We start from the raw sequence: 13,874 nt of genomic DNA on the forward strand, positions 1-13,874 counted from the left end.
TCCGCTTCCTCTCATTCCAAAGGTGCTGGGGATCATACGACGAGCAAAGGTTCAGGCGATTCTCGTCGTTCCAGACTGGCCACGCAGGGCCTGGTATCCGTATCTTCAGGAATTACTAGTGGAAGATCCTTGGCCGCTTCCTCTAAGAGAGGACCTGTTATTGCAGGGACCATGCGTGTTTCCGGACTTACCGCGGCTGCGTTTGACGGCATGGAAGTTGAGCGCCAGATCTTAGCTCGAAAAGGTATTCCTGGGGAGGTCATCCCCACTCTCCTTAAGGCTAGGAAGGAGGTTACGGCGAAACATTATCACCGTATTTGGAGAAAGTATGTTTCGTGGTGTGAGACCAAAACTGCTCCTGCGGAGGAATTTCACTTGGGTCGGTTTCTCCATTTTTTGCAGGCAGGCATTGATGCAGGCCTGAAATTGGGTTCCATCAAAGTGCAGATTTCGGCTTTATCTATTTTCTTTCAAAAGGAATTGGCCGTCCTTCCAGAGGTTCAGACTTTGGTGAAGGGAGTGCTGCATATCCATCCTCCATTTGTTCCGCCTGTGGCGCCGTGGGATCTTGAAGTGGTCTTGCAGTTTCTTATGTCTCCCTGGTTTGAACCTTTGAGTAAGGTTGAGTTAAAGTTTCTCACTTGGAAGGTAGACAAGCTTTTGGCTCTGGCGTCTGCCAGGCGAGTGTCAGAATTGGCGGCCTTATCTCACAAGAGTCCATATTTGATCTTTCATTCGGATAGAGCAGAATTGAGGACTCGTCAACAATTTCTGCCGAAGGTGGTTTCTTCGTTTCACATTAACCAACCTATTGTGGTACCTGTGGCTACAGATGCTGTGGCAGTTCCAAAGTCTCTTGATGTTATAAGAGCTTTGAAAATTTACGTCGCCAGAACGGCTCTTACCAGGAAAACAGAGGCTCTGTGTGTCCTGTATGCTTCCAACAAGATTGGAAATCCTGCTTCTAAGCAAACTATTGCACGCTGGATTTGTGGTACGATTCAGCAAGCTTATTCTTCGGCTGGGCTACCGTTGCCGAAGTCAGTAAAGGCCCATTCTACCAGAAAAGTGGGCTCGTCTTGGGCGGCTGCCCGAGGGGTCTCGGCACTTCAGCTTTGCTGAGCAGCTATGTGGTCGGGTTCAAACACCTTTGCTAAGTTTTACAAGTTTGATACCCTGGCTGATGAGGACCTCATGTTTGCTCAATCGGTGCTGCAGAGTCGTCCGCACTCTCCCGCCCATTCTGGAGCTTTCGTATAGACCCCATGGTCCTTTTGGAGTCCCCAGCATCCTCTAGGACGTAAGAGAAAATAGGATTTTAGTACCTACCGGTAAATCCTTTTCTCCTAGTCCGTAGAGGATGCTGGGCGCCCATCCCAGTGCGGACTGTTACTTGCAGTGTATTATTGCTGGTTAAATTTGTTTACACGCGGGTTGTGTATTATTCATCTTGTTGCTGTTGTTAATTCATACTGTTATCTGGTTTCCTGATACTCCGGTTGTATGGTATGTTTGTGGTATGGGCTGGTAGGTTTTCTCGCCCTTAGTTTAAACAAAAATCCTTTCCTCGAAATGTCCGTCTCTCCTGGGCACAGTTCCTATAACTGAGGTCTGGAGAAGGGGCATAGAGGGAGGAGCCAGTTCACACCCAGTCAAAGTCTTTTCAGTGTGCCCAAGCTCTTGCGGATCTCGTCTATACCCCATGGTCCTTTTGGAGTCCCCAGCATCCTATACGGACTAGGAGAAAAGGATTTAACGGTAGGTACTAAAATCCTATTTTTTTTTTGTATATAAATATAATTTAGTAAGTTCAGTGATTGGTGGGGCAATCTCTCTCTCTCTCTCTCTCTCTCGGACTCTGCCTGCCTAATGTGTAAAAAGGGGGACTCTGCTGCCATAATGTGTAAAAGGGGGAATCTGCCTGCTGTAATGTGTAAAAAGGGGGTCTCTGCTGCTGTAATGTGTGAAAAGGGGGACTTTCCCTGCCGCAATGTGTAAAAAGGGGGACTCTACCTAACATACTGTGTAAAAGGCGATTCTACCTGCCGTAATGTGTAAAAGGGAACTCTACCTGCTGTAATGTGTAAAAGGGTGCTCTGCCTGCCATAATGTGTAAAAGGGGACTCTACCTGCTGTACTGTGTAAAAGGGGACTCTACCTGGCGTAATGTGTGACAGGGGCTCTACCTGGCATAATGTGTGACGGGTCTACCTGGTGAAATGTGTGTAAGTGGCACTACTGTGTGGCTTAATTTGAATAATGGAGACTACTGTAAAACGCAATATGAATTTGTATTATTTTGTGGCCACGCCCCTTCCCCATGAAGCCACACCCCTATATTTTTGATGCGCACCTACGTCGCGCATGGACCCTGTTTTATATTTGGAGGGGCGCCAATGCTGTATCTTGCACACAGCACTAAAATGTCTAGTTACGGCACTGGCCTCACGCCCGATTCCATCCCTAATACCGACATATAATATAAATGTATCCAGTACTTACCAAAATGCAAGGAACCCATTGCTAATTTAAAAGAACCAGGAGTGTTACCCAGTCTAAAGGAGTCTTCAAGTGTACACATGTACACAATATAGACTATATGGGGAGGGGGCTGGACTGCACACCCTAATTCAAACATAATGAGAGGTGCTACCAAGCTGAGACTTGTAGTTCCAGTATTCTATATTGTGCAAGACTGCATATGTCATAAGCCAAGTACACACTGGGCAACCTCAGCTAGTTAGCAATCAGCACTATATATTGCTGATTGCTAATTAGGGAAGATCGCCAGTGCATACACACTGAATGATATCGATGTAAAATATCGTTCAGTGACGTCAACCCCCTCACTCCCCGAACATGCAGCTCAAAGCTATAGTTAACATTGAGCCGCAGGTTCATTAGATGATGGATGAACGAGAATGACCCGCGGGTGCACGCATCGTTCATTGTTCATCCATACACACTGGACGATATGAACGATAGATCTTGCAGAAAAGATTGTTATCGTTCATATCGTCTTGTGTTCTCGCCCATTGCTTACGGGACTTTACTTTCTTATTCACCTAAGACACTACTCTGTTTAGCCTCATTTATGGCATATTTATTCATTTGTATGGGAATATTGGGCCTGCCTTTTATTACATGTGACAGTTGATTATGAGTGATTTTATCTTTTTTATTACATTACTGGGTGTGATATTGAAGGTCGACAAGACTTAGGTCGACAGTGTTTAGGTCGACCACTATTGGGCGACAGTAACTAGGTCGACAGGGTCTCTAGATCGACATGGTCTAGGTTAAAAGGTTGACATGAGTTTTTTAATCTGGTTTGGTGTCGTTTTCGCCGTTCAGTGACCAGGAACCCCAATTAATGCACCGCGTGCCCTTGCATGGCGAGCGAAGGTTACCGTTCCCAATCGTAGTCCACGTGGATTGTAAAGTATGAAAAAGTTTAAAATAAAATATATTTAAAAAAAAAAAGTCATGTCAACCTTTTGACCTGTCGACCTAGAACTTGTTGACCTAGAGACCCCATCGCCCTAGAAACCCTGTCAAACTTGTTACTTGTCGACCAATAGTGGACGACCTAGACACTGTTGACCTAAGTCTTGTCGACCTAGAGATCGGATACCACATTACTCATGAGTACCTGGTGCAATATGTCGGTATCAATGAAAGTATAGGATGAGACCCAAAGCTAGATATTTCTGGACGGGTACAAAAATTAGGTCCATTTGCAGAGTAGATAAGGGAGTGTAGAAATTGTGTATTTCTGTATTACGCTGTCAATACAAAAAAAACTCCTCTGCCAGAGTTTGGTTCTGAAAATTCCACATGGACATACGAGAATAATCACCAGAAGTTAAATGTTACTCATGTGACAAAACCACATTAATTAATAGCCAAGATTGATATTGGCACGTTATCGTTCTGTTGACATGTTTTATCATTAAGCCATTTTTGTAGTCATTGGTTACTATTCAGAGTATTTCTGTTTCATTATGGGTATCAGTCATCCTTTAAAAAGAGATGGAATTGAATATAAATACCTTCCCCGCGCAGGAGTTACAGTTTATATAATTACTTATCCTATATAATAAAAGGCTAACGCTGATCCTCACCTTTATGGTGGTAATTCAAGTGTTTTGCATACCGGCAGCCACTAGATGGCGCCCGATGGAGCAATTCAATTGTTACTCCATTCGGTGGCGTGCAGCCGCCGGCGCTAACATTACTGTTAGATTGTTCCGTCATGTTGACAGGCTGGTAACTAGTATTTTATAATGCGCAACCATGAATAACTAAGGGAGAGGTAGATTAGAAATTTTCTCTGTAAATTAGTACTGTAATAAAGAAAGAAGAGGTTTTCTTCCCTTGCTAAAAGAAAAAGCCATAAGTTAAGGAAATATATTTCTTCTATTAAGGTTTGTGTCCCTGCATATTATACCGCTTTGAGCCTGCTAATATGTATGTATGTACAGTATGTCTGTCTGTCTGCACATACTGTAGCAGGCTGTATATTGGAACCTAATGTGTTTTGTGCTGTAGCTTCAGGGCGGTATCGGGAGACTGATCCTGAAGGAAGAAATGAAGGCTCGGTCGTATGCTGACCCCTGGACACCACCCCGTAGCTCAGCAGGCAGTAAGGAGGCTCTGCACACTGCTGGCTATAATACATCTCTTAATGGATGTAAGCATCAAATCATATAAGGCATTAGGTTATGTGTCAAAGGGGACTAGGTGTAATATATTGTACATGCATTTATGGTATTTAAGAGTTTTCTGTTATAAGAGGTACAACCTCAGATTGCATTTATATAAATACAGAAACTATAAATATGCATCAGTTTCAGAAACACATGGGTACAATGAAAGCAACATTGTGTCACAGACATGTACTGTAAATAAATTTACCTCCTGGTTTATATTAGTAAATATGACATACTAGTATTTTTGACCAGCCATTCACCATGTCGCTAGTTATTGTGCCTGGGATTTTTCCTTCTCTTTTCCTTGTCTTCCCATCTGTCTGCACTCCTTACCCCTTCTCTCCCCCTACCTGATTTCCTGTCTCTCCTTCTTTCTCCCATCTAGCTATACCCCTGTATCTCTTTACCCATTATTTCCCCTGTCTCTGTGTGTATCTTTGATTGCCCATACAGCTGGGTTAGGAGGTGGTTCTGATCCCCTTATACTATAGGTCTGATAGAGACAGCAGTGTCAGACTGCCAGTGCTTGGCAAGTCTAAGGGCGTCCAGACTTTTGGACTTGCCGATCTGCTGTAAAAACTGAAAAGCTTTTGCAATCTACCAAGTAGAAAAAGAGGACATGGCCTCGCTGCACAGTGTTTGGGGACAATCTTGCTGAAATCACACATTGCCTCCAAAAGGAAAAAAACATACACATTAGCTCCCACAGCAATAAAAACACACTGTCCTCCACAGGAAAAACAAGAAACACATTGTCCCCCAAGGGAAAAAAAATAACATTGCCTCCCCCCACAACAAAACCATAAAACATACATTAAATTGCCCCAGCCTCCCATATAAATATGGACCTGTGAGAGAGAGAAGCTACCAGTCGCTCTCTGTCCTCAGCCATGGCGGTCCAGCAGCAGCAGTCTCAGTGCAGACTCAAGAGAAATGTGTGGGTGGGCAGGATGACAGATGTCTGCAGTTGCCTCCATGCCCACCAGTTTTGATTGGTCCAGGGTATCAGCATCTGCTGCACTGTGCCCCCTAGCCGTCCCTGGCCCCATGTCCCCCCTTAATCTGGCTGTCTAGCTGTGGCATCAGTGGAATGGCGGCTGTCACATGTGACAGCCTCATCTAATAAGATTCAGCCGGATTCCTATTGGTTATTGCCATCACAGTGACAGCTGCAGCTTCAACTAGCCGCAGCTTCGGTTCAGTCCCGCTAAATTACTATTGGCTGCTGCAGAAAGTCGACTGCGTACACCACGATTGACTGTTCCAATGTCCGCAGTTGATCACTTTGGTAATCCCTGACATATTGTAGTCACTTATTTAGAATGACAGCTCTCAGAGGTCCTGATAAAGAATCAGCAAATGTGATGATGCACTTTTCTTACAGATGAGATACCATCCTTTGTTATGTTTGTTATGTCTACACGATAAAATCTGTTTGTTCTTGTACTGTGATTTATTTTGCACAAGGTTCACAAAAACATGCCCTTTCAACCACACAACAAGGCAGTGATTTGGGAAAGGAACAAATTCTTTATCTTTTTTAGGACTAGCGGGTCTGGGAGACTGATATTTGGTCTGTTCATGTCTCGGCAGAAATAAACAGAGATTCTCCGGTTACACAAAACCCCCAGATTGATAAAACTCGCAGGAAGAGATAGTTACTGGTCCTTGGCCACTAGTCATGCAGAAGTGTTTATCATAAAGCAAAACTTTTCAAAATGTTTCTAAGATGGACGCTGATCTGCACATAAAGGTGTCATTCTCCCCCACATTCTTTTCTGGTTCATTAATTACCAAAACAATGTACAAAGCATGAAACCCTAAATATTTACTGGGAATAATATCATGCGTATGACCAAATGGTGTTTGATGTCTCACTAGTGGTTGATACTACAAACATATTTGATGAAAAACATTGGGATATAAAAGTGTCAGGCACTGCAAACATTTTACTGATGGCACCAAATGTAAAATCATAGAAGCTGTTGTATATCCTTACTGCACTGAACCCAATGGGTACATCATAGAAGAAAAACAGAACTGTATCAATAATACAAGTCTTTGTTCTTGTTTTACAGCTCCCAACAGGTGTTACCTTGCTGACAATGGTGAGTACAGTTGTCCTTTTCAATTAAAAATGAATGAAGTTTGCCCTAAGATGCTTTAACATCAATGTGTATTAGGGCGATTCTCTGTGATGCACGGGACAGCTACAAAAATTCAAACAACATTCTTCTCCAAAATACCAAGATTTTAGTGGGTCTTAAGTTATAGTGTAAGGCATTCCTACTAAGCAATTAAGTTTCCATATAACAACAATTTCTTAACAGGCCAGTTTAAGAGGGAAAAAAAATGTAAAAGCATGTGATGCACGGGACTTTATGTTCAGTTTCTGGAGAATCACCCATTACCCCACCTTTCCATACAAAACCCGTAAGCCTTGCAGTCAGAGGTGTAGCTAGGCACCATGTGCCCGGAGCAAGGGTATGTTTTGGCGCCCCCTCCCCTGCCTAGCCAACATGTGGCGGCATGTTACATTTGAAAAGAAACAATATTTAAAAATCCCAAATTGGTTACAGGCCGGTTCTAGACCTTGTGGAGCTGCATGACTAGTGGCCAGTTGTCACGGTGACCTCATCGCACAGGTCCCTAAGTGTATGCCAAGAACCTCAGATATGATGTATAATTACATTTATTTTAATTCCAATGGTTGTATGGTGCATCTCCTCTCTTGTTACTATATTGCAGTACTAAGTCCCAGCAAGGTTGCATATCCCATTATAAGAAGCTTGGTATGCAGTCCAGGCCCCCTCCCCCCAATAATGTCCCAGAATTGCCTGAGAGACAGAGGGAGCTAAACCTCAGCAGCCTGAGGAGCATAGAGAGGTGCTGCAGCATCTTGAGAGAGTGAGGTGCTGCAGCTTCTAATGCAGAGAGAGGTGCTGCTGCAGCAGCTGGGGCAGAGAGAGGTGCAGCACCATCAATGTGGATAGAAGTGCTGCAGCAGTCGGGGCAGAGAGAGGTACTGCAGCAGTCGCTGCAGAGAGAGATGCTGAAGCAGCATCTGTGGCAGAGAGAGGAGCTGCAGCTTCAATGTAGAAAGAAGTGCTGCAGTAGCTGGGGCAGAGAAATGCTGCAGCAGCCGGGGCAGAAAGAGGTGCTTCAGCATCAATATAAAAAGAAGTGCTGCAGCAATCGGTGCATGCAGTTAGTAGAACCAATGGATGTTTTTTCCAGGTGAAATACATTTGGTGTGTACCATTAAGTGGATACTTGTGACGTATGTTGGTATCTCCGCAGTACATTGCCTTTTATATTACATGCAACAATGTAATCCATACGGTACGTGAGGGTACTAAGAGTACAATGCCATTCTGAGTCACAGGTCATGTGACTTCCAGTACTTCCAGTGTTGATAATTTACAGTACAAAGTATTCCTTATGTTGTGCATTAATTGTAATGACTATGTAATTTTACTGATTGTAAGAAGTTATAACTCAACATTATGTCAGTCATAACTAGAGGACTGTGTTCATGTATTTATATTACAAGTCTATTAAGGACCTGAGTCGGAGATGGACTCAGTAAGCATCACTGCTGAGTCTTTGGATGCAGCAATGATGCTCGAATATTCTAAGGTAGCAGGAGGCGTCTGTAGCCCTGATCCGAGGGCTTTGTCCGAAGATGCAACATCCGATCTCTGGCCGCAATGGTCGCTGCCCTCAGCCATCTGCGCAAGCCTCAGCTTACACAGACTGGCCGCCAGAACTGCTCTGCCGGGGTAAGGAACTATGCATTCAAACACACAGAGCCTGGTTTCAGTACTCCTTCAAAACGGAGTCTACGCGCCCCCGTTTTGTAGAATGGTCCCCATCTCTGCCTCTCCAACTCCCATGTCAGTAAGGCTGCGACTAAAGTGGCGATCACACAGAACCCATGCGCAGACCCACAAACATCAGAGATATATGTAAACCTGAATCAGGGCCAAGATTACATATACTGTATGCACAAGTATTATCTGTAAACAAATAAAGTACAGTATATCATATAGCATCATATAAATCAGGATATTGTCATGCATATTGAAGTTAATTTTATTGCGCTATCTTGTTCACTGAAGCTGCCGCCATACGTGCCCCAGCAAATACCCCTGTCAGAAACACTGAGGTCTTCAATTGCAGCAAACCAGCCATAATTATATGGTATAGCGAGGCATTATTACATGACACTTGCCTGTATGTTATATGCTTAAATACCACATGAGCCACATATGTGAGGAAACCCTTGTTTTCAATAAGTTTACTGTGTCTCATATACCCAGGTGTTACATTTATACCTGTATATACAGATGGAGCACGGTTTTATTATAATAATAATAATTTTATTTATATAGTGCTCTTTCTACAACAGGACTCAAGGCACTTTACAGACATCTAAAACAATGCACATAGGGGGTTATTCAGGTTTGTTAGCAAACCAAAAAATAAGAATTTACTTACCGATAATTCTATTTCTCGTAGTCCGTAGTGGATGCTGGGGACTCCGTAAGGACCATGGGGAATAGCGGCTCCGCAGGAGACTGGGCACATCTAAAGAAAGCTTTAGGACTATCTGGTGTGCACTGGCTCCTCCCCCTATGACCCTCCTCCAAGCCTCAGTTAGGATACTGTGCCCGGACGAGCGTACACAATAAGGAAGGATTTTGAATCCCGGGTAAGACTCATACCCGCCACACCAATCACACCGTACAACTTGTGATCTGAACCCAGTTAACAGCATGATAACAGAGGAGCCTCTAGAAAAGATGGCTCACTACAGCAATAACCCGATTTTTTGGTAACAATAACTATGTACCAATATTGCAGACAATCCGCACTTGGGATGGGCGCCCAGCATCCACTACGGACTACGAGAAATAGAATTATCGGTAAGTAAATTCTTATTTTCTCTAACGTCCTAAGTGGATGCTGGGGACTCCGTAAGGACCATGGGGATTATACCAAAGCTCCCAAACGGGCGGGAGAGTGCGGATGACTCTGCAGCACCAATTGAGAGAACTCCAGGTCCTCCTCAGCCAGGGTATCAATTTTGTAGAATTTTACAAATGTATTTGCTCCTGACCAAGTAGCTGCTCGGCAAAGTTGTAAAGCCGAGACCCCTCGGGCAGCCGCCCAAGATGAGCCCACCTTCCTTGTGGAGTGGGCATTTACAGATTTTTGGCTGTGGCAGGCCTGCCACAGAATGTGCAAGCTGAATTGTACTACAAATCCAACGAGCAATAGTCTGCTTAGAAGCAGGAGCACCCAGCTTGTTGGGTGCATACAGGATAAACAGCGAGTCAGATTTTCTGACTCCAGCCGTCCTGGAAACATATATTTTCAGGGCCCTGACAACGTCTAGCAACTTGGAGTCCTCCAAGTCCCTAGTAGCCGCAGGCACCACAATAGGTTGGTTCAGGTGAAACGCTGAAACCACCTTAGGGAGAAACTGAGGACGAGTCCTCAATTCCGCCCTGTCCGAATGGAAAATCAGATAAGGGCTTTTACAGGATAAAGCCGCCAATTCTGACACGCGCCTGGCCCAGGCCAGGGCCAACAGCATGACCACTTTCCATGTGAGATATTTTAACTCCACAGATTTAAGTGGTTCAAACCAATGTGACTTTTGGAACCCAAAAAACTACATTGAGATCCCAAAGTGCCACTGGAGGCACAAAAGGAGGCTGTATATGCAGTACCCCTTTTACAAACGTCTGAACTTCAGGGACTGAAGCTAGTTCTTTTTTGAAGAAAATTGACAGGGCCGAAATTTGAACCTAATGGACCCCAATTTCAGGCCCATAGACACTCCTGTTTGCAGGAAATGTAGGAATCGACCCAGTTGAATTTTCTCCGTCGGGCCTTACTGGCCTCGCACCACGCAACATATTTTCGCCAAATGCGGTGATAATGTTTTGCGGTTACATCCTTCCTGGCTTTGATCAGGATAGGGATGACTTCATCCGGAATGCCTTTTTTCCTTCAGGAACCGGCGTTCAACCGCCATGCCGTCAAACGCAGCCGCGGTAAGTCTTGGAACAGACAGGGTCCTTGTTGGAGCAGGTCCCTTCTTAGAGGTAGAGGCCACGGATCCTCCGTGAGCATCTCTTGAAGTTCCGGTTACCAAGTCCTTCTTGGCCAATCCGGAGCCACGAATATAGTGCTTACTCCTCTCCATCTTATCAATCTAAGTACCTTGGGTATGAGAGGCAGAGGAGGGAACACATACACTGACTGGTACACCCACGGTGTTACCAGAGCGTCTACAGCTATTGCCTGAGGGTCCCTTGACCTGGCGCAATACCTGTCGAGTTTTTCCCAACGGTTTATAATCATGTGGAAGACTTCTGGTTGAAGTCCCCACTCTCCCGGGTGGAGGTCGTGCTGAGGAAGTCTGCTTCCCAGTTGTCCACTCCCGGAATGAATACTGCTGACAGTGCTATCACATGATTTTCCGCCCAGCGAAGAATCCTTGCAGCTTCTGCCATTGCCCTCCTGCTTCTTGTGCCACCCTGTCTGTTTACGTGGGTGACTGCCGTGATGTTGTCCGACTGGATCAACACCGGCTGACCTTGAAGCAGAGGTCTTGCTAAGCTTAGAGCATTGTAAATGGCCCTTAGCTTCAGGATATTTATGTGAAGTGATGTCTCCAGGCTTGACCATAAGCCCTGGATATTTCTTCCCTGTGTGACTGCTCCCCAGCCTCGCAGGCTGGCATCCGTGGTCACCAGGACCCAGTCCTGAATGCCAAATCTGCGGCCCTCTAGAAGATGAGCATTCTGCAACCACCACAGGAGGGACACCCTTGTCCTTGGTGACAGGGTTATCCGCTGATGCATCTGAAGATGCGACCCGGACCATTTGTCCAGCAGGTCCCACTGGAAAGTTCTTGCGTGGAATCTGCCGAATGGGATTGCTTCGTAGGAAGCCACCATTTTACCCAGAACCCTTGTGCATTGATGCACTGAGACTTGGCTCGGTTTTAGGAGGTTCCTGACTAGCTCGGATAACTCCCTGGCTTTCCCCTCCGGGAGAAACACCTTTTTCTGGACTGTGTCCAGGATCATCCCTAGGAACAGAAGACAAGTCGTCGGAACCAGCTGCGATTTTGGAATATTGAGAATCCAATCGTGCTGCCGCAACACTACCTGAGATAGTGCTACACCGACCTCCAACTGTTCCCTGGATCTTAACTTATCAGGGAATCGTCCAAGTAAGGGATAACTAAAATTCCCTTCCTTCGAAGGAATATCATCATTTCGGCCATTACCTTGGTAAAGACCCGGGGTGCCGTGGACCATCCATACGGCAGCGTCTGAACTGATAGTGACAGTTCTGTACCATAAACCTGAGGTACCCTTGGTGAGAAGGGTAAATTTTGACATGAAGGTAAGCATCCTTGATGTCCCGAGACATCATGTAGTCCCCTTCTTCCAGGTTCGCAATCACTGCTCTGAGTGACTCAATCTTGAATTTGAACCTCTGTATGTAAGTGTTCAAAGATTTTAGATTTAGAATCGGTCTCACCGAGCCGTCCGGCTTCGGTACCACAACAGTGTGGAATAATACCCCGTTCCCTGTTGCAGGAGGGGTACCTTGATTATCACCTGCTGGGAATACAGCTTGTGAATGGCTTCCAAAACTGTCTCCCTGTCAGAAGGAGACATCGGTAAAGCCGACTTTAGGAAAACGGCGAGGGGGAGACGTCTCGAATTCGAATTTGTACCCCTGAGATATCACCTGAAGGATCCAGGGGTCTACTTGCGAGTGAGCCCACTGCGCGCTGAAATTCATTGAGACGGGCCCCCCACCGTGCCTGATTCTGCTTGTAAAGCCCCAGCGTCATACTGAGGGCTTGGCAGAGGCGGGAGAGGGTTTCTGTTCCTGGGAACTGGCTGATTTCTGCCGCCTTTTTCCTCTCCCTCTGTCACGGGGCAGAAATGAGGAACATTTTGCCCGCTTGTCCACGAAAAGACTGCGCCTGATAATACGGCGTCTTCTCATGTTGAGAGGCGACCTGGGGTACAAACGTGGATTTCCCAGCTGTTGCCGTGGCCACCAGGTCTGAAAGACCGACCCCAAATAACTCCTCCCCTTATTAAGGCAATACTTCCAAATGCCGTTTGGAATACGCATCACCTGACCACTGACGTGTCCATAACCCTCTACTGGTAGAAATGGACAACGCACTTAGACTTGATGCCAGTCGGCAAATATTCCGCTATGCATCACGCATATATAGAAATGCATCTTTTAAATGCTCTATAGGCAAAAATATACTGTCCCTATCTAGGGTATCAATATTTTCAGTCAGGGAATCCGACCACGCCAACCCAGCACTGCACATCCAGGCTGAGGCGATTGCTGGTCGCAGTATAACACCAGTATGTGTGTAAATACATTTTAGGATACCCTCCTGCTTTCTATCAGCAGGATCCTTAAGGGCGGCCATCTCAGGAGAGGGTAGAGCCCTTACAAGCGTGTGAGCGCTTTATCCACCCTAGGGGGTGTTTCCCAACGCACCCTAACCTCTGGCGGGAAAGGATATAATGCCAATAACATTTTAGAAATTATCAGTTGTTATCGGGGGAAAACCACGCATCATCACACACCTCATTTAACTTCTCAGATTCAGGAAAACTACAGGTAGTTTTTCCTCACCGAACATAATACCCCTTTTTGGTGGTACTCGTATTATCAGAAATGTGTAAAACATTTTTCATTGCCTCAATCATGTAACGTGTGGCCCTACTGGAAGTCACATTTGTCTCTTCACCGTCGACACTGGAGTCAGTATCCGTGTCGGCGTCTATATCTGCCATCTGAGGTAACGGGCGCTTTAGAGCCCCTGACGGCCTATGAGACGTCTGGACAGGCACAAGCTGAGTAGCCGGCTGTCTCATGTCAACCACTGTCTTTTATACAGAGCTGACACTGTCACGTAATTCCTTCCAACAGTTCATCCACTCAGGTGTCGACCCCCTAGGGGGTGACATCACTATTACAGGCAATCTGCTCCGTCTCCACATCATTTTTCTCCTCATACATGTCGACACAAACGTACCTACATACAGCACACACACAGGGAATGCTCTGATAGAGGACAGGACCCCACTAGCCCTT

At 45.5% G+C, this 13,874-nt stretch overlaps 1 protein-coding gene across 8 annotated transcripts in view; it reads left to right on the forward strand.

Annotated features, from left to right (window-relative positions):
* ABLIM3 (actin binding LIM protein family member 3) overlaps window positions 1-13,874 on the forward strand; it is a 313,166-nt gene that overhangs the window by 257,406 nt on the left and 41,886 nt on the right. For all 8 annotated transcript variants that reach the window (XM_063928094.1, XM_063928089.1, XM_063928093.1 and 5 more), the window contains 2 exons: window positions 4,552-4,693; window positions 6,791-6,820. In XM_063928094.1, the coding sequence (XP_063784164.1) occupies window positions 4,552-4,693; window positions 6,791-6,820 (172 nt within the window). The remainder of the gene's footprint in view (window positions 1-4,551; window positions 4,694-6,790; window positions 6,821-13,874) is intronic.

This window comes from Pseudophryne corroboree, chromosome 6 (assembly GCF_028390025.1).
Source record: "Pseudophryne corroboree isolate aPseCor3 chromosome 6, aPseCor3.hap2, whole genome shotgun sequence".
Taxonomy (NCBI): Eukaryota; Metazoa; Chordata; class Amphibia; order Anura; family Myobatrachidae; genus Pseudophryne; species Pseudophryne corroboree.